The 21,589-nt window shown below is 41.8% G+C and overlaps 1 protein-coding gene across 3 annotated transcripts; it reads left to right on the top strand.

Annotated features, from left to right (window-relative positions):
- Positions 1 to 3,650: 3,650 nt before the first annotated feature.
- On the top strand, positions 3,651 to 20,738 carry ptbp2a (polypyrimidine tract binding protein 2a; the record flags this gene model as incomplete). Of its 3 annotated transcripts, none has more annotated exons than XM_080855041.1 (14): positions 3,651 to 3,722; positions 5,499 to 5,529; positions 6,998 to 7,067; positions 7,755 to 7,927; positions 9,963 to 10,106; positions 12,014 to 12,178; positions 12,690 to 12,800; positions 13,184 to 13,394; positions 13,818 to 13,936; positions 15,889 to 15,922; positions 16,407 to 16,499; positions 18,351 to 18,567; positions 18,662 to 18,739; positions 18,947 to 20,738. In XM_080855041.1, the coding sequence occupies exons 1-14, from the start codon at positions 3,715 to 3,717 to the stop codon at positions 19,074 to 19,076; spliced, it is 1,584 nt and encodes a 527-aa protein (XP_080711167.1). In that variant the 5' UTR covers positions 3,651 to 3,714. The 3 variants fall into 3 exon arrangements, with proteins under 3 accessions (XP_080711167.1, XP_080711168.1, XP_080711169.1); XM_080855042.1 differs by having other exon boundaries at positions 13,184 to 13,382; XM_080855043.1 differs by lacking the exon at positions 18,947 to 20,738 and having other exon boundaries at positions 18,662 to 18,743.
- Positions 20,739 to 21,589: the final 851 nt, after the last annotated feature.

Consider the following 21,589-nt stretch of genomic DNA (forward strand, 5'->3'; position numbering starts at 1 on the left):
CATGGGAGGGTGCTTAATCCTTTTTCAATCTCTGTAGGTCCCTTTGGGATTCTTTATTTATTTTGGCGTGTATCCTAAATTAAAAATTGTTAATTAGCCATGAGACTTCTAACAAAGACATAATTGACAGCAGTAAAATTGTATTGTGTGCAAGCATTAAACTTGAAAAATCATTACCACACATCTTTATGAACATTTAGGACATTTTGATAAACGACCCACAATTTAGTTCAAAACAATAAAAAAATATACAGTACTTCACAGTTTACAACCAAGGATGAATAGTTTCAACACAAGCTTACAAATACTTATTTTGCCACAGTTCTACCGGGTTTTTGCTAGTGTTAATGAAGACCACAACTCTTGCTATATTCCAATAATACGTACATTAATGAGCATACTGTCTCCCCACCACAGTAACCATTGTGACACTGTAGCTCTGAAAGGAGAAAACAGGACAGGCAAGCTCTATTCACCTCCCGATTGGACTACTGGGGGGGAGAAGAGTGCTGGATTCAGGCATGGCCATCAACACATCGATCCAGCCACACTGGGTAGTGACGGCAGTGCAGTGTTTCCAGAGAGTCCGGGGACACTGAAACATGCACGCTAGAAAATTGGAAATCAATAGAGCTTTATAATCACTGGCAAAGCGATGCTATTTTAGTGATGGAAGAAATGGCAAGCATCATGTTGTCATTAGAGGTTAGGTTGTTTGTGAGAGTGGCCACATGCGCCGCTCGCCTCTCTCTGTGACTGTGAGAGATGCATCACCCAGACTAATGGAGGGAGCCTCTGCATCACATGTTAAAAGGAGCGATGCTGTGTCACATTCGATTTATCTAGTGTTTGCTTGGGCACAAGTCAGTCTTCACCGAGACAGACTCTGTCGGTGTTGACACATGGTCATATTTCAACACCTTAAAGCACATCAGCAGATCTTAGAAATAATGTAACAATAGCCTAACTGACGCTGTGTTCATTTTGTGAAGATTTTAAAAACCCTGAATAGGACATTAGAGAATTCGTTGAAATTCCACAAGTTCTCTGTTGTGCGACTGGACAACAACATCCAGGTCCGACAGCCTTTCAGCTCACACTCCTTCCCGTGTAAGGTGTCTTGAGGTGAGGGCAGGATGCAATGAGACAGCTGGCCTAAACTCAACACCTTTATCAGACACCCAGCCCTCCTAGCGAGAGCACTAAAGCCAAATCAGGCCATTTGGGGTCACATCATTCATGGGTATGTTAGTCAGTTCTCCAATGATGTCAGCAGAATGACATCACCTCTGACGAGACCTGTCAGTGCATTTGTTTTGTGTTGGAGCCTCTCTGCTATATTGGTTTTGTCTGTGGTTCTTCCAAGGCCAGGACCTTGTGGGACTTTGGGTCAGATGTAATTTTATGGGCTCTAGCTCAGTTCTCAACACAGATTCTGGGATACGTTATACAGGACAGCTCTGAAAACTATCATTTCCTGTAGACATCTTTACTGACAGGCTTTAATCCTCTTGTGAATCTTGATATTACATCTTGAAGCATAAACACCGGACGACGTTTCAGGAAGAATCCTTTCTTTCGACAGAATTAGGAATAAAAATACCAACATAAACATAGATTCACGGCCACGTGTAAATAAAATGGTATAAAATCATGTTCATAAAGTCGGTCTAGACAATTCTTCATGAATACAGTTTCAATAGTACGACCAGTGAGAGACTAAAACTAAATTCCTTTTACCACAATGGAATAGATTACTGTTATATCTGATTTAAGTCGTTGCCAAGCGAGGCTAATAAGAATATCACTTGTCCCAGTACAGACAAGCCGGTAAGTCAGTGGGTTGTTATTTTCTCCTAACTGACTGATGAGTGTTGCTGATATGGCATGCAGCTGACAGTTTGCTTATTTCCCTTTTGCTCAGAGGGCTCTCTTCAGCTAATTTCAACATGGCAGTCTCGGAAGCACAACTGAGTGTTTGGGGAAATGTCATTTTTAATTAAATCCCAGGTCCTTTAAGATAAGCAGTTAGGCATTAATTTCACCTGGGGCGTGAAGCCGCAAAGAGCCAGAGTAGCATGACGTATGTCTGTCAAGACTAATGATATGCATAAACCCCACTACTCATTTCTGTTCTTACTGGTAAAACAAAAAGGACCGAATAACATGTCGGATTCTGTTATGTACGTATACCGCAAAAACTATTTTCAGGGTTTACATTAGACAGGTTTATATGTTCAGAACCGTTTAAAGACGATGTATGTTTGGTTGCCTATAATCGGATGGTAAAATTAGTAGCCTTAAATACTACTTTATACTTTTTACATTTCTGTGAAATTTTATAGGTATTTAACTTGAAGGCTTGACGAAGGCCTGTACCCAGTCAACGTTATGATTCTAAAAAAAAAATAATAATAACTTGCCCCATTTGAGTAAATTTGTATGACTAAGAAGTAGGTCCATGAAAGCATTACATTAAAACCCTGGCGAAAAAGAAGGTCAGTTTGAGAATAGAGACTTTGCATCAGTCTCCAGTTTCTATCTTACATCTGTATGAAATGCAGTGGTAAAAGAAGCATAATCATTCTTGCCATGCATATAAGAAAAAAGCAAGGTCTTTCAATATACTGTATACTAAAAAATATTCCATAGGTTGTTCAAAATGAAACATAGGTAACCTACATTAATATTCAGATCATTTTAGCCCTCTATAGCTTTTTAACTCCTCTGTAGGCTCTCCAGGTTACGAATTAGAAGTAAGCAGTCAGTCAACAAAATATAACAACTATTAACAACTTTCGGGTTTACTTGGTAGTATCAGAAGCAAGTTGTAGAAGTACTGTAAAGGAAAAACTGCTCTAGCCTTTTTTTTATGCAATAATTTCCCCCCTCATCCCAAATCTCTTTTGCATTTCAATGTGGTACGAAATTCTCCATAGAGGATCTTCCAAGTTCCACCCATGAAAAGCATACTTTTGTGAGTAGGCACACAAAACTCGGTGTCTGCCTATAGAGCACCAAATCTGTGTGGCAATATCCACTTTCTTAAAACCTGAATCTCACCGAACATGCCTTCAAATCCAACTATGCAAGTACATGCATCATGCACAGACAATAATTAGGTAGGCAAGACTTTCCCTATTGCAAGACATGGCTGAACCAACTTATGATGTGGCCTAGATGACTGAAGGCCTAAAGAGAGTGAAATTGGTCACCCGTAGGCTCCTGAAGTGGAGGGAAATGACCTGTTACTGTAAAAGTGGTTGGAAAAATGAAGACTGCATTTTTAAGCTTCATGTTAATCTTTCTGATACAGCTGAATATACAATGTCTTTCCTAATTATTTGTTTATTTGCCCATGATTAATGGAAATGGGGTAGGCCAGGATAGGCTATGTGGAGACAGTTTTGCGCTGGGTTTGCTCAAAGTATAAAATGTAAGATTAGTCAATAGTTAACATTGAATCAAAATTGGCAAATGGCTTCTGTGGCTCAAACGTTCATGTGCCACAAAATAATCGGTTAACATTAGATCAATCAAATCAAATACCAAAGATGTCTTGGGATTTCTGCGCATGCGTAGTCAAATGGATTCGAACGCTTCCTTCCGCCTTTTCCAGTCTCAATAGCTTCCGCCTCCATTTTGTCGTCGTATGAGCAAGTGGCAGCAGAAAATCTATACAACTATTGTGTCGTAGAGAGATATTCTCCGGCAATGGAAGGGTAAATAATATGTACATTTTGACATATGCTGTATGTTGCAATTTGTGTTATGTTGAGACCCTAATGAAGCAGAAACTTGTATACAATGTGCTAACATAGTTTGCTAACTTGGCTATCTTAGCATAGCTAGCTAGCTAGGGTGATACGGAGCCAGTATTGCTATGTCTTGCCTCAGCATAGCTTTTTAGCTCAAGCTAGTTAGCTAACTCTGCTGCGAAGCAACAATTGCCATTGTTGGTGGAGATCTGACCTCGTATGTACCTAACTATCTCAAATACCAATCATCTTTACCCATCTAAAGTTTGTGTAAACACCGTAACGGTATCAACTTGTAGCGTTACATATTAGTTTACTTGGCTATGAATTTAATGGGCGCTGAAAATGTCATCACTTCGCTCATTATTAACTCATCGACATTCATTTGCATATACAATTATGGTTGTAAGTTATCGCTTGAATACATAAGCAATCAGCGACATATCATCCTAAGCTTAAATAGACTTGCTAACGTTATCATTACCTACAAAGTTTATACACACTTGCATGTTGCTTTGGGTAGCTAACCAGAAAGGCGTGTCACCGAGTGTGGGTTTACAAAAACCTCATGTGCTGTAAGGTACGCGGTGAATTTTCATTTGTTTACAACCACTCATTTTGTTGTATCCATTTAACAACGGGACCCAAGTTAAAAATGTCTAAGATCTGAAAAAAAAAAAAAAAAAAACATAGAAACCGAATGTGGGTTCGTATTGCCAAGCTACGTAACGTTAATTGTAACGTAGCTTACGTTAGCGGCGAAGTAATGTTAATTTGTCCAGCCAGTATTGCTAGCTAACACCACTAGGATAACACATGGTATGCTATTCTTGTATTTCATGATTAGCTAGCCTGCGATAGTTTCACAAATTTCATAAAAGTTAACGTTTTCTCATTATGAGTTGTTGTGTCGCCCACGGTAACGTTTGGTAACTTAACGTTAGCTGTTGAACATGTTTTGTTCACCCAATAAGCAACAAAGTTATCCTAGCTCCTAACTTTGAGGATGTGAGCTAGCTTTAGCGTGGTTTATTAACGTTACATGTAGCCTATCCCTATCACCTATCGTATGCTTGTTTATTTTGGACAAATGTAAGCATTTTACTGTTTAGAAATAAATTAACATTAACTTGTGAAAAACAACCTTGTACTCGCTGGTATCTAATCTAATTTACGTTTGGCAAATGCTATATTCAAGTAATTCAGCTAACGCTACCCTCCTAAACGTAAAGTTATCTTTTATACTATTGTTTTCCTTGGCTATACTAGCATCCTTATTTAGTATTCCTTTGGTGTACAGCTACAATATGTCTAGCTATCCTTTGACTCAAGCTATGGGGTTGATACAGGATATGGATGAGGCCTAATATATTCCCTAGCCTGTGTCAGATACCTGTTCCAATTTTAGACACACGTTGAGATTTTGGTTGATAGCGAGGGTGTGGTTATCATTTCGCTGGCATAATCAGAGACCACCGAGCCTTGCCCTGTTCCAGAAGTTGGGTGGGCTTAGTCACCGAGATGCGTTTATGTATACTTTCGGTGAACCGGATAACAAATGTTTGTCAATTGTTCAACAAGTGTTGAGACTAGTACAATAATTGAAAGTCTCGTATGAGCTGTTCATCTTAACTTCATAATTATTGTATGCTTTCTGATGTGATTGTGAACCTAGGTAGCTACACCATTTGCTCCTGGTTTGACTTTGACTTGACCCAATTATTTGCATTTCCCCCCCAGCATTGTCAGTGAAGTTGGTGTGGGTGTGAAGGTAAGTAAATCTATTCAGTGACTTACTCCACAGTTTGGTCTTGTCCCCCCTGGCTACAGCCTTGTCGGTTTGCCTGGTATGGTACCAACATTGGGCTGTTGTACTGTCATCAGGAAAACACAGCAGTCAGTTGTTACCATTTTTACCTAAGCATGATTGTGAGAGATTGACTGATTATTTGGCACAAGTAGTTATGTGCACAACTGGCTTATGTGTAAATTAAAGCTGGGGAGAAATTGTATACAGTCTCATACAAGCAGATAGCAGCTGTGTTATAGGCTAGCAGGAATGGGTTATATAGTCATGTAAAAATTGTGTTTCTCAAATATCTGTGGATTTAATATTTAAAAAAAAAAAATTAAGGTTCTAGCCCATTCATTTTCTTCTGACAGGCCAGGCTTCCAACATTTCGTCATAGAAGCTCAGGTTCTGATGGAGAGTGGCCTTTTATTTGTATACAATGGTCAGATCTACAGTAATGGCCGTCTGCAATATTCAATCTATTGTGATTTATTAAATCACAGAAGAAATATGGTGTTTTGCAGGAAGTTAGTCTTGTCCCAGGGATACTAATTTCATTTTTCAATGGATACAAGTTGTCCATGTGCAGTTTTGATAATATTAGTCTGGCAGTAATTGAATGGGACCGGTTAATGTCTTAGCCAGTTTAGAAAAAGCCTGTTTCCTTTCAGAAATTGTCCCTGATATTTGTTCCACTAACAATGTTTATGGGGAAGAAAGACATTTTTCCTTCTGCAATACAAAATGATCCATTCATCTCTGGGTAAGAATTTAGAAGGCAGTTTGTCTAATAGCATTGCACTCCTTTTAATCACTAACTGCAGAGTGTTCTTGTTGTTGCTGAGAACTTGCGCGAACACTGTGTCCCTTTTCTTAATAGTATTTAGCCTTTAAAGAACGCCATCTCACAGAGGTGGTGGTTTTAGGGATTTTGTCAGGGACAACTTTATTATATCCAATTTATTTCCCGGTCTTCAGCCGCACGGTTGGCTCAACACCTTATTTATAGCCTCCATAAAAGTGCGGGCGATAAAGAACAATCCGCTGGATCTCACTCACAGACAAAAAGCAGAGATGTCCTATTAGGGTACTCGGGGTCGTAACAGCCTCACGTTTCTCCCCACTGTCCCATCAGTCACTTTTAGCTGCCCTGAGAGCGTCTGATCGGCGCAGGCGACAGGCTTCAGCTCACCAGGCCTTAAGGGAGCTCAGGGTCCAAGGGATAAAAGGACACAGGCCTTGCATCTAGGGCTGAATACGGTTTAAAAGCGTGGCATAGAGTTTGCGGGTGTGGTTGTATTTTTTTTAATATCATTTGATGCCATGAGCTGTTCTGTAGAGAAATGTCTATAGAGAGTAGCTGTTTGGAATGGGAAATGTCCACATTAAAGATTAGAGATTTTCTCTGTTACTTGATTGCTTATGTATTTCATGTTGTTTATTCCAGAGAGGATCAGACGAGCTTTTGTCTAGTAGTGTCTACAACAGTCCCAACTCTGGGATGAGCAGTATAAGTGGTGAGTTGATTTCCTTTCTCTTGTCTTTTTTTTTTTTTTTCCCTGTTCTCTCTTTTTTTCCTTTCCTTGGCCAAGCCCTGAAAATGAAATTTACATAAGTCATTTGCTCAGCCACGGATAGCATTAAAAGAAATCAAAGGATAATGAGTGTTTCAAAGTGAAAATGTTGTATTAGCAGATCCCCTCTTCAGGGGAGGTAGGTGGTCCGTGAATAACCTCGTGCACCTTTTGTAGGTGGGCACCCACACATGGAAGCGTGTGCCCAGAATTTTTGATTATGTGTGCTGCGCATCTCAATGTGTTGCCTCTGAGGAGTTTTTTTTTTTTTTTCTCTTTTCTTCTTTTCTTTGTGTTGCCTCTTCAGATGAGGCAAGGCATGGAGTAGACTGTGAAAGCCTTTATGCTCTGTCGTTTTCACTAAATTATCTCACTGGGCAATCAAAGAAAGAAAGAAAAAACCAAAACACATCAAAGATTAAAAGAAAACAAAAAGTCAGAAATTTTGATAAAATTATTTTTCCTCCATTCATACCAATTAAAATTATGCATTCGATCCTCTGAATTGTAATAAGCAAGTTTGGCCTTGAAGTTGGGGATGCCTTGTTCTTTGCTCAAAATGATATCTAGAGTTTGGCGCTTGAAGAGGGAAATGCTCTATCGATTCATTCTGCCCGCTCCTGTTTACAGACGGCACGTCAAACGGAAGCGACAGTAAGAAGTTTAAAGTGGATGACGCGTCCCCGTCCCGCGTGCTTCACATCAGGAAGCTTCCCAATGAGGCGACGGAGACCGAGGTCATCGCTCTGGGGCTGCCCTTTGGCAAGGTCACCAACATTCTGACGCTGAAGGGAAAGAACCAGGTGAGCATACACAGCAGGAGCGGGGCAGCAACATGATCCTTGTGTGATAGGCCACCCCATAGATACTTTATAAGGGTTTTATTTTCAGCTCTTTCAACAGATGCCTGTCTATACGTTCTAAATAAACAGGTTACAGTTTATGTTATCTTGTATCGCATCAGCCAAACATCAGAGTAAGGCTGGGCGATTTGGTGAAAGTCATATTGTGATTATAATGGACAATATTGCGAATGCAATATAATAAACTAATGGTATCAAGTCTAATTGCTTGAGCAGCTCAATAGTATCCCCTTCAACTGTACATAAAACAGGCATGTGAGCTACATTTTATAAAAACTATTTGTATGATATGACCCTGTACTTAAAGAGTGGACATTGATCTGCCACCAGGGGCTATTCTGTGTTTGTAATGGCTAACTACTCCTGTGAAAAGTAGCAGGATTATGACGATTTAATTCTGATTTGGGTTAACTGGGGTTTCAGCTGAAATACTTGTAAAAAGGAAGTTATCCATTACACAATACCATTATAGTCTTACTTAATTAACAGTGAGTAATGAGGTCGGTTTCAGAATTGTAGCCCATGTGTAGGCAATAATTAAATTATCCTAATTGCTTTTACATATTTAGCTAGACTATTGTACGTGTCCTTACATCTCAAGCATATAACAGACAAAATAGACAAGTAGCCTACCTTAGGACTAGAAAACTGTAGCAAATTACGAGTTTTTACGGCCTTTTTGGCCGCCATTGACTTCATAGCCACACATGATTCTTTCATTATTCATAGCAAAAACAGCAGTGTGTGAGCCATTGGTCATAAACTCAGCCTGCATTGGCGAACGCTCCGCTTTTAAGCAAACTCGCACAAACTCCAGTTAAGAAACACTGAGTCAACCTACATCTCAATCACCGTTATATTACCGCTTAACAGCAATTTAGGCAGTCAAAGTTTGTCAACCCTGTCTGTCCTTGATTAACCTTCGAGTTAAATCTGAGAAGGTTAAACTTCCTTCGTATGGGATAGCTCTCTGGTCCCCACACTGGATGGTCGTGACCATCAGTCGAGTGTAGATAATGAGCAGACTGCACACAAGCACAGAAAAGGTTATCACGTTCACACGCAATTTTCTATTATTAAATATGAATTAAATGGCATTATTACACGGCTCTTCTTAATGCTGTAGAATGCTCCATTCACTTGAATGGGGCTTCCCAACGTTCTGCGGTCAACTATTTTCTGATAACTGACCGTTGCTATGCAGTTAATGACCGCTGTCAAGGAAAGTGGCCTTTTTGCCTCTGATTCACATCTTTCGTAGCACTCCGCAAGTAGTACGGTAACTTATCAAGGCAGTATTTGCAGTTGTGTAATCGGACATGCCAAAATTGCGATTAAATTAACCGTGCTGCATTACATACGATATTTTTCAATATTGGTAATCATGTATGGTTCCTTTTGAACGATAAATATAATATTGATTAAACTATTCAGCATGAATTTCTTGCTTTGAGTATTCAGTAGCCTACGTAGACATAAACCTGCTCAGTATGCTAACTAGGTGCTTAGATACCTGAAGGTATCCCCTGCTGAGAGATCATTATGTGCCTACACAACAGGGTTATAATGATAATGTGTTACATTAAAAATAAGAACGTGTATATTTCAGAGAGAAACTGTTTTGCGCCACATTTTCCTGTCTCTTCAGCAGGTTCATTTGAAAGTGGAATCATGTACGCTTTGACCCGAGTCTAAGCCGGTGTTATTCATCTCTGCCCTAGTTTCCTTCCACCTGAGATGGTTAATTACACCATTAGTTGTATTGATTGGGCCAGATGACCTTACATCTGATTACCAGATAAAGACTAGTTCTTTTCCCAAAGGGTCATTACTTCAACTGACATCTCGTGGTTGTAGGCATGTACTGAAAAGTATAATTTGTAATTGCAGATTGCAGAACCCCCCCCCCCCCCCCATCATCCCCCCTTTTTTAATTGAACAGTCTCAACTAATTTTTTACCTCCTCACCGGTCAGGCCTTCTTAGAGATGGAGACGGAGGAGGCGGCAATCACCATGGTGAACTACTACACGGCCGTGTCGCCACACGTGCGCAACACGCCTGTTATCCTCCAGTACTCCAATCACAAAGAGCTGAAGACAGACAGCGCAGGCAATCAGGTGAGCACTATGTTTGGGGGCAGACCCACCCAAGGCCATGGCCATGTCATGGGTTTGTCAGCAGTAGGAGCCATTTTGACTAAAACAATTAGCAACACATATTAGCAACGATGCTCATTCTGTTTAAGACGATATACATTACTTAATTTGAGTAAACTCCTATGTAATGTATACCAGTGGCGACTTTTGGTCATAAAAATGAGGGAGGACAGGTGGTGAAGAGGTGGGCGGTGGTGAGAGAGAGAGACCTGGAGGTTATCTTGGTATTTCGGGGCTTGGTGAGGCACTGTTAAAGGGGTTGAATTGTTTGTAATAAAGTGATGTAGGCCTAATAAAAAGTGTAAGTTGTTGTGGGCATGTCGGTTGTTTTTACACTGTAATATAGTAAAGGTGGCAGAAATGTTTTTGAAGATGATGTTTTTACATTTGAATGGGCTGTGTGGAATTTAAGGTATTTTAAAAGGCCTAAGCATTTGGAATTTATTTGAAAAAGTAATCAAGTCTCCTGGATCTCTGGGTGGCAAATGTATGAATTACATGCTCATACCACTGGGGGTCTTGTTGGAGACATTGGTGATGTGTTAGCTATGTAGTCACCCCAATAACCCCATCCCTTCCCATAGACCAGACTTCCTTAACGGGAAAAATAAAACATTTATTTAAACTAAACACAGAACTTATTTTCCCCAGGAGTATCATAAAAATAATAATTCAGTCAAATACAAATCACATAGCTGCTTTCAAATTAAACCTTTCTCTTAAAACACAGGGAATCCTTTCTAAACCTTTCTCTTAAAACACAGGGAATCCTTTCTTTTAAAACACAGGGAATCACTTTTCACATTAACCATTCAATTCAACCAACAAAATAGTACATGAAATCACAGTAGCTTCAATACATGTTATTTAAGGCATTAAGTCCATCCACTGCAATGTAACTGTCCATAAAGTTCGTGCTGCTCAATTCACCAGTCAGTCAAGTGTCCATTTCACTCACGCAAGTCAGTCACGTATCGTTACCTTTGGTTCAGTTGTAGCAGCAGCTTTGGCAGTAGCGGTGGTGGTAGGATTAGCCGTAGCAGTAGCTAACTATTAGCCCAGTGCTACTGTGGAGAATATGGAGTGGCAGAATGCTAATGGGAGGAGACACCAGGGGAGGGAGAGAGAGAGCAATACTCTTGAACCCGCCGTGCAAATCACTGTGTACCGTGGACTCCGACGCCGTCTTCTCAGTAAGACTCGCCAGCCGTCCCCCGGTTCTTTTGATTTACAGCTTTCAGTTCGTTAGAAACACTTCTCATCAGCTACAACACTGCGCTGTCATCTTCTCCGAATACCTGTTGCTCTGCCCTTCATTCTGATTGGGCACATCGACGAATGCCGCGTTGCTGATTGGCTGCTTGATGACAGGCTAGCATTTCAAACTGACCCACCCAAAGGGAGGACCGTCCTCCCTTTCCTCCATTCACTTCAATGTTAAAATGAGAAGCCCGCGCTTCGCCCAGGTTTTGAGCGCTTACAATGGGAGTTAATGAGGGGGTTAGGGAGGACGGTCCTCAGCGGACCGTTTAGCGATTTAGAAGTGCTAAAATAGACTTTTACCACTAATAACCTATCAAATACCTATGAAATACTAACAATTATTTAATAAATATGTTTTATTTTTATTATAATTTCTTCTGTAATTTTTTTTAGGGAGGATCTTCCTCCCTTTCCTCAATGGGGGAATCGCCACTGATGTATACTACAGATGAAAAGCCTTGGCTTTGTTTGTAATGTTTAGTCTTATCACTTGTGGTCTGTGTATACGTTTTTCATGTCTGCATTAAGTGGTTTAAATATCAAAGTGCTATTCATGTGTATGTGTGTGGTCGATCATTCCCTGTGCGTGTTGTGTCTGATTTCAGCGTGGACAGGCGGCCTTGCAGGCCGTGTCGGCTGTGCAGGGGGGCGGCATGCCCACATCCGGCTCATCAGCCAGCGAGGGCGCGCTCACGCCTGCTCCGAGCCCCGTGTTGCGCATCATCATCGACAACATGTTCTACCCCGTCACCCTGGACGTGCTACAGCAGGTGGGTCACGCATGAACACTTAGAGGGCAGGGGTAGGGGACACCTGCAGTGCAACTGGCCTAAATGATGCATAGGATGGCTCAGTGTTTCCCTTGCCATAGCAATGAAAGGACAGGCTGCCCCATTTACATTGATCGCCTGCCCCACTACATCAGGTCTAAGCTAATTAATCATGTTATGGTACTCTTCTATGGACAGTGTTTTGCGGTGCAAATTTCTGCAGCATGATCGTTTCCAGTCTGACTAGCCTGTTAGAAAAGGAAGGGGAAAGGTTTCTTTTTTTTTCCCGTTGATCAAGTATGCAATTTTGTGTACTTGTAGGTTGCAAACCCTTAATACATTCTTCAAGACGGTATTAATTAGATTAAAATCAACGACATTGACGCTTAACCCTGGAAGTTCATTCGTTTTCAAATTCGATAGCATGAATAAAAACAAACCGATCACAAAACGAAGAACGTATTGTTAATTGTACAAATGTGCCATTTTTCCCCCTTTGCTGTATTTGCAGATCTTTTCAAAGTTCGGAACAGTCATGAAGATAATCACGTTCACCAAGAACAATCAGTTCCAGGCTCTGCTGCAGTACAGTGAACCCTTGAATGCGCAACAGGCCAAACTGGTGGGTGAGAGATCATAGCCGTGTCAGGCGCTCATGACGCGCACTGCCTGCTCAGCCGCTGTGAAATTCCTGTGGGCTTAACAAACCCATCTGACTTTCCTCTCTCTTCAGCTCTTATTCTGTGCATGTGTGTCTTGACTTAATCTCTTTTACCCTGCTCCGTTCTCTTGTTTTAGTTTGTTTACCCACTCTCTCGTCTGCTTGTTTTTCTCTATCCGTATTCTGTCTCACTTTGTGACCATCTCACTCAACTTGTCTGTTTCAATCACGTATCTTGATCTGTGGTTGTACTGCGTGAGACTGAGGCTTATTTTGTATTGTCTTGCTCTCCTTTTTTCTCTCTCTCTCTCTCTCTCTCTCTCTCTCTCTTCCTGTTCTCACAGTCTCTAGATGGACAAAACATCTACAATGCTTGCTGTACGCTGCGTATTGACTTTTCGAAGCTGGTCAACCTGAATGTCAAGTATAACAATGACAAGAGCCGGGACTACACACGTCCTGAGCTGCCGGCTGGAGATGGCCAGCCTGGGGTCGACCCTTCCGTAGCAGCAGCCTACAGCAAAGACTCGGCCTCGCTGCTCGGTAAGATTCCAGGTAGATCACACTTTTTATTTCTCTTCTTCTTTCTTCCCACCAATTCTGTGGTTTCTTCTGTGGGGTTCTGATAGCCACTGACAGAAACTGTGTTCAGTTTCAGACTGCTCAGTGTGAGAAAGGTAGCTTACCATCAGATGGGCTTAAAAATACCCGTTTGCCTATTGTGAGTGTTTGTCCTTGAATAATTAGCATACGTCAAAATACTAAGTTCCTCATATAAGACATTTGGCCTTAGACGGCAAATAAAACAAAACTGCTCCAGAAATAGAAATGGAAGACGAGCTTCTTTGGTTTGCTGCCAAACTGCCAAACAACCCATAAGAGGGGTTTCTTGTTGTAGCGTAGACAAGGGGCATATGAAGCCATTGTGTCTGGCCTGGTCCCACTCCAGGCCCCATCTGACTGCCCTAATGCCTGTAGGTGCCATGAACATGAACCCACTGAGTGCTGCAGCGGCTGCGGCGGCGGCAGCTGGGAGGGTGGCACTCGGCCACACAGGCTCCAGCGGAGTCCTCCTGGCCAGCAACCTCAACGAAGAGGTCAGTATACCACCACACACACACACACACACACACACCAGCAGCTCTTTCTTGTTCTCGTTCTGTCTATCAGCACAGCTTGTGCTAACTCTCTCTCTTTTCTGTCTATGGTCCCGTTCACTTGTTTGCGTCTGTTTTGCCTCCTTAGTTGTTGTTATGTCTGTACGCTCTGAACGGAGCCCAAGCACTCGTCTAATGTTGTGTTTTTAGTTCAAGGGCAGACCTGGGCCCTCTGCTGCGCTGTGCACTACAGCAGATTTAGTGTGACACCTGAGCCATAAGCCTGTCTGTGCCACCCATGCATCATCCTCCACTAGATTTGAAATGTAAATGCAGCTTGCATTCGAAGCTTTGCTTTACATTCGCTCATTAGAGACAAATTGTGTCCCGTAAAATCAGGCCATCAAGAGGCTAAGCACATGTTCATAATGGTGATGGTAGAACGAGCAGTAATAATCATCCTCACAGCGTGTTCTTTTCAGACATTTTGTATTTTGGTCGCAGTCTGCTCACAATTGCCATGCTTTTTCTGTCTTGTGTAACCTCCGTTCGTCTGAAATCCATTTTCTCCTCAAGGTTCTCTTCCAGAGAATAGTTAAAGGCTCCTGACTTCTCTGTCAACTGTGTCTTATTTTCACAAATCATGGTCATTGCCCTCTAAACGCTCTCTCTTGATTTCTCTTGCTCGCTCTCTGTCTGACTCTCTCAGCTCTTAAATTGTCGCCTTTGCTGTGGTGAATTGAAAATTCACTTAAACGGGAACTTCTCTTTCAAAGCACTCTCTCCCTCACATTCCTCTTCAACTCTTGCTCTCTCTCTTTTTTCCTTTCTTTCACTCAATCTACATTTCTCTTTCTCTGTCGGTGAAGGCTGGTATGAAATCTGTGGGAGTCACTCCGCCACCACTTCTCTCATACCCCGACACTAGCCCAGCCGCTCACGTCTCCAGCCTGCCCCTTAAACACCCTTGTCTGTCTCTGTCTGTCTGTCTGTCTGTCTGTCTGTCTGTCTGTCTGTCTGTCTGTCTGTCTGTCTGAGTGTCTGTCTGCCCATCTCTGTGTGGCATGTGTGTTTGTGGGGTGGCAGACGTAGTGTGCTCCGTGCCCCAGTCGCACCATAACTCCACCAGGTGGTTTTCTTGCTGACGGTGCCCTGTTGCATGCCCTGGGGCGAGGTGCTTATGCCGTCCGACGCGGGCACCCAGCCAGTCGCCGCTTCTTCCAGTTTGCCTGCATTTCATCCTCCTGCTACATTCAAAGCTATAACCCCCTCAGTCTGGCAACTGTACCTCATGCTTGGTTCGATTGTTGTTGTGTATGTCTTCTTATCAGAGTGCTGTGATTTTTATGATTTTGATATGAATGTACCCCACCCACTTGCTGCCCTGGGTGAATACATTTGGCACAATAATTTGCTTGTTTTTGAAATTTCTATTAGAGATGCATAAGCCAGCCATTTCTCTGACCAAACTCCTGCATTTCCTGTGTACTGACCTGTATTTTTATTTTTTGTCCTCTCCCCCATGTATTTGTTTATTTTATTCTGCATTTGCCTCCCCAACCCTCCCTCCTCTACCCCACTCATCCCTCACTCTCTCACCCACCCCTCCCCTCCTCACCCCCCTTCCCCCACAATTCCTTCTTGATATTCCCTCTATTCCATTCCAACCTCTCCTCCATGTCCCCCTCCTCTCCCCTTACTCTCTGATCCACTCCCTTGCTGTTCTTGCATTATGCCTGGACAACAACCCTCTCCTACCCCTTACCCCTCTCACTTCTAAACCTACCCCCTCCCCCCTCCTCTCAATTAACTGCCTTGAACCATGCTCCATGACCACCTCACCATTCTACGGGAAACCACCCTCGGTTTTGGACGATCTGTTCATCTCTCCGCTCTCTACCTCGACTTCTCTCTACCTGTCTTACGCTGCTTGCTCTTCTCTCCTTCTAAAGATGGTTACGCCCCAAAGTCTCTTTACCCTCTTCGGTATGTTATCGTTAGCACTCTACCTTTTTCATTTATTTATTTTTCTATTAGTTGTCATATATTTCATTTTAGTCCATGCATTTTTGTTTTGATTTCCTTGTTTTTTTTGTTTAACTACTTTGATAGAACTTTGCTACCTATTATTTAATTTGGACTTCTCTATCTCTCTGTCTAGCCCTTAGTCTGTAATGCATGAGAACATTATTTTGCATGTAGCATTATTTCGGACCAGTCCTATTTATTTATTCCTAAGTTCATCTTTGAGGATTTTGTCCAGATCTGTTCTCTTCTGTTCAGACCGTGAATTTGATTTCTCACTTGCAGTAAATGTTCTGTCTCTCTCACCCTGTCGACCTCATCGTTTCAGTCTCTGACGTGCTAACTGTGCCCCACTCTTCCCTCCTCACTCCTCATCTTCCTCCTTGCTCTTCCTCTTCTTCCTCCTCCTCCTCCTCTACCTGTGCTGCTTGTTGCTGTGATGCAGGCGTGTATGGTGACGTGCAGCGCGTGAAGATCCTGTATAATAAAAAAGACAGCGCGTTGATCCAGATGGCAGACGCCAATCAGGCCCAGCTTGGTAAGCTATTTCCCCCACCCCCCCCCCCCCCCACACACACACACACACACACACACACACACACACACACACACCCCAACCAGCACCATCAACTGCTTTCCCACTGTTTTACCGCCTTCTGTGCAGTGCTGACACAAACAGCCACAGGGACAGTTGGGCTGACAAATGAAATAAGATTTCAATGAGCACTGAAGTTTATAGAACTTAAGCTCGAAACGGTCTATGTTGATGTAGATCCATTTACGTGTAGTTATTTTTGTATGTAGCTCCTTCCACAACCTTCTAACAACGTTCTTAACTTTCATCGCTAAAAAGTGGAACTTTTAACCTTTATCTGAGCATGGTTAAATAGATCATAAGAATACTTGTATAAAAAGAAAATAGGTTTTTTTTCTTTTTGTTTGGACTTTATATGGTTACATTTTAGAGCCTTGACCAGTGGACCATTTCAACAAACTCCTACCTTTCTGTGTATCCATTAGTTATTCATCTTTGTGATGGTGGAAGTGGTATCCTAGCAACTTATGCAAGAAATAGTGATCAGTCTTTAATTCTAAAATGTCATGGAAGCTGTATGTATTTCCTCTATTTGTACAATAGTTTCTTTGCAGAAGTAAATCAACAAAAAGATTATTGGGATCCGTGTGTAGTTTATGTAGTTGAAATAAAAATATTAAGGCACCCTTTAGAACAGTTTACCTGTAACCCAGGTGAGCCATGTGGAGCTGTCAAGCTAAGAAGGCACCGGATGCCTAAAAGAGCCCGGGTGACGTAATGTTGATTCTTGAGTGACAGTTTCTATGCCAACGTTAGCATTACGTAAGCGGGTCACCGCGTACCCCGCATCTATATTGCTAATAGCAATTCCTCCTTTTGTGCGACAATATTAAGCGACTAAAAAGTAGCTGATGGCTTTCAAACAACTCTTGAGACTCTCTGACTGATAGCCAAAAAGTGTCGGGGTACAAAGTGTCCGTTTAGGCACAATATTAAGCGACTAAAAAGTTTTAGCTACACCTGCCTGATGGTATTCTGTAAGTTAGCAATGTCCGCTAGCATATCAAAGCTAGCAATCCCCCGTTATTCTTTAGTAAAATGTTGTGCAAACAATGCCCTGTTTTGTTCAAATGTAACTGTGGGTGCCGTCAGATATGTCTAAAAATCACAACACATTAAGGAGTGTCTTAATTTAAGCACAACAACAGATGAATAGCTTCAAGCTAACAAGACACTAGCACGAGCTAGCTAGCTGATGGAATGTGCTTACTTTGATACATACATTTGATTTATATAAACTAGCGAATCAACAACTTTCCTACCAAAGTCAAACATCAAGTACATGGTTGTTTTGGTTGGTTTATTGTAGGTCAAATACAAGCAAGCCGGTCTCAGGTAGCGAAGTTCAATGCAATATGCTCTGAAGTAAATCGCGTTATGAGCGATAAAGACCCGGGTGACGTATTGGCGTTGGCATAGCAACTGTCACTCAAGAGTCGTTCGAAAGTCAACATTACATCATCCGGGCTCTTTTAGGCATCCGGTGCCTTTTTAGCTTGACAGAGCAAACAGGAAATATGCACAGCGTTGAAACACGCTGAAAAATGTCTCGTAGACTGGTGAAGAAAGCTAAAAGCTAAACTAATTGCAGGCATTTGGAGCTACATAGAGGTTAAAAGGTTAAAGGTAACAAATGGCTTCAGCTACTGCAAACCTTTAATGACTCTGTAACTATGTTTTCTGCAGCTTTTGTTGATCTTTGTCTAACTCCTCTAAAGGAATAATGTGGTTACATCTCCAATTCCACTTTCCTTCTAATGGGGTGCTGTGTGCATGTTTGTGACGTGTCTGCAGCTATGAGCCATCTCAATGGTCAGAAGATGAATGGCAAGATCATCCGTGTGACCCTGTCCAAGCACCAGACGGTCCAGTTGCCCCGAGAGGGTCTGGACGACCAAGGGCTCACTAAGGACTTCACCAACTCCCCCCTGCACCGCTTCAAGAAGCCCGGCTCCAAGAACTTCCAGAACATCTTCCCTCCCTCTGGCACTCTGCATCTCTCCAATATCCCGTGAGTAAACCAGGGCGGAGAAAAAAAGCATTGATCTAATTTCTGCCACTTGTGTCACGTCAGAATACTAAGTCATTGCCCTTACCATTTGCAGTGAAGACATCTCGGAGGATGACCTTCGAGTTCTGTTCTCCAACGCTGGCAGCACGGTGAAAGCCTTCAAGTTTTTCCAGTAAGTGTCTGGAGCACATGATGGATGGCTGGTTGCCGTTCTGTGCCATTTCAACATTATTGATGCTAATCTACATGTCAACAAGGTGCTAAGGGCAAAATTCCTTAGCATTTGGTCTTGGGGTTGGTGACTGATATCTCTTTCGCTTTCTCTCTCTCTCTCTTTTTCTCTCTCTCTCTCTCTCTCTCTCTGTCTTCTTTTCCTCAGGGATCACAAAATGGCGCTCCTGCAGATGGCCTCTGTTGAGGAGGCGATTCAGTGCCTCATCGACTTCCACAACTACAACGTGGGCAACAACCACCATCTTAGGGTTTCCTTCTCAAAATCCACCATCTAAGGGCGGTCTCCTCTCCTTCCTGCAAATACGCATCACCATTTTATGTTCTGTTTTCCTCCCTGTATCGTTTCCTGTTGACTTTTTCTTTTTGACCCTGGGGACCACATAGTAACCTTTTTTCTTTTTCATAAAGATATATCAGTCATTCCTTTTAAAAATGTGGATGTCTCCTGCTCAAAGAAAGAAGAACTGAGAGAGAATACAATGGAGGCCATTTTATTTCCTCATTGATCCCCATGTCCTGTATGTACTGTAGGTCATTTACCTTTTCTCATTTCTTAATGTGAAGGAAGGAAGAAAGAAGGAACATTGGCTCCTATTTTTATTTTGATTGACAAACAATGTGCCTTACTTGACTAAATAAGTTCCAGCTCTTGTATATCCACACATGTAAGCAAACAACAACACTCTGTTTTGGGGGGCACATTGGTTTCTACTGATGTAAGAAATGGATGATTTGGGCGGGGGGGGATAAGGGGAAATGTGATTGTATGGTTAGTCATGCTATGATGTTTGTGTTTAGCTTTGTCGGGTTTCTTTCACCTGCTTTTCTTTTCTTTTAACTTTTGGTTAGTATTTGGCTTAATTATTCCTAGTTGTTGGGAGTGTCTGATCTTAACGAGATAGGCATAAGCTCATTAAGTACTTTGAGCACAAGCCACACTTTTTTCAAAAGAGGGCTTAATCTCAACAACCAAAGCTTTATTTTTTATCCTCTCAAATCTATGAAATTTTGAAAATGATCCAACAACCCTGTGGCTAAGGGTAAAGTGTAAATGTCATTGTGATTGAGGATGTTCCTGTAGGTATTCTGATCTTTAAATTGCTTTTTTCTTAACTGGGCAAAGGGTTACCCCCCCCCCCTTTGTTTTGTCTCACCCTGCATGCTTGGACTGGAGTAGCTAGTAAAAGATTTAGAAGCACTAGGCTTGTGCATGCAATTAGAAGCTTACCTAAAATGAGCTGGCAATTCATTTCTTTCTGTGTGTGGCAGTCTACCGCAGAGGGATTCATGGGAGGGACCAAACCCTATGTGCCTTTAGTCTTAATTTCCACAGTGAACAACAGAATTTTTAACCAACTGAAAGATTTTGTTTGTATTTATGGGAGTTAAATGCAAATGGGAATTCCATGTACTCTTTGTACGGTTAACCAAGGACTTGTTTGTGATGGAACATCCTGCCTCTTTCATCCCAAGATCCCAAAGTACATACCTAGGAATTAATGCATAGATTGTGTATGTTTGCAAAAAAAGAAAAGGAAAAAAAAAACATAGAAAAGCCATGTATATTTTATACATTAGTTGAGTTTTCACTCATTTAGGAATGTAAAATTCGGTATAGTTTGGCGATGGCACAATTAAAAACTGAATTTTCTAACAAAGCGGGAAAGGTTTGTGTTTGACTCGTGGTTGTTGTGCATTTCGGAGAGACTTTCTCCCACCAGCTCTCCCCTCTTCCTTTCGTCCCTCCCTCTCTCTCTCTTTTTTTTCGTGTGTACTCTGCCTTTTACCTCTGTAGCATGCTCAATAAACACACCAGTGGCTCTGTATTCACCTTTCTCTGTCTCTCTGCCTCCTTCTCTCCTCTTCAGTCTCACCTCACTGTGCTTCTGATGCCATGTTTCTTCTCAGGGTGGGAAAAACGTCCAGATGAAACTAAAATAAATCCACTCAAGCCCAATCTGGCTTATAAATGTCTGTTAAAAATAAACCAAAATGAACCTAAAGCAGGTTCCAGGCACCTTGGGAATAAAAAAAAAGAAGTATTTCCCACCCTGTAGCTTCACGTGCTTCTAAGCAATCTTCTCAAGTTGCTTTATTTCTCCTATGATTTAGCTTTTGTGTCTCCTGTAGCTGTTCTCTACTAATTGATCTCCTTAATCTTCATGCCTTCTTCCTCGGCTGTAGATCCATCTTCTGTCACTATCTCCAGAGGCCTATCTCCTCAACCCTTTGAGATAAACCTCTGTCTACAAGTGGTAAAAGGATAGACTTCTCTTCCAACCTTGTGCTGTATAGCCATTTGAACATTCCCTTTAGAAACATTCCACTTTCATTTTTAAAGCTACCATTGGCAGCTTTTTCCTTTCCACTTAAGCTAAAAGTTACAATAGAGATTTGTGTGCAGTTTTTTTTTTTGAAGAGCACTGACTAGCACAAACCATTCGTCTGGCAGAATGGCAGTTACTGCCCTTGTGTCAGAAAAAAATCCCAACATTTCAAAATCCAACTCGTTGCCTTTATTTTTTTCTGTGACTTGCTGCCTATTGTACCTTCAAGGTGGTTTTCTGTGCAACTGTTACATCACCCTGTTATGTTGTCCTGTTGATGTGATGTTTAGGTTTGGTCAACATAAAGAATGGGCCTATATGATCTGGATGATCCGTTTCCATGTCCATATATAACCAAGGATTGTTTTTGAAAATGGTTTGCCATAGTAGGGAAACGTAGCCCAGAGTGACCTTGAGTAATGTCAAATGACCTTGAGTCTTAATCTAAACTTAAACTTGAT

This window comes from Sprattus sprattus (assembly GCF_963457725.1).
Source record: "Sprattus sprattus genome assembly, chromosome: 17".
NCBI classification, from domain to species: domain Eukaryota; kingdom Metazoa; phylum Chordata; class Actinopteri; order Clupeiformes; family Clupeidae; genus Sprattus; species Sprattus sprattus.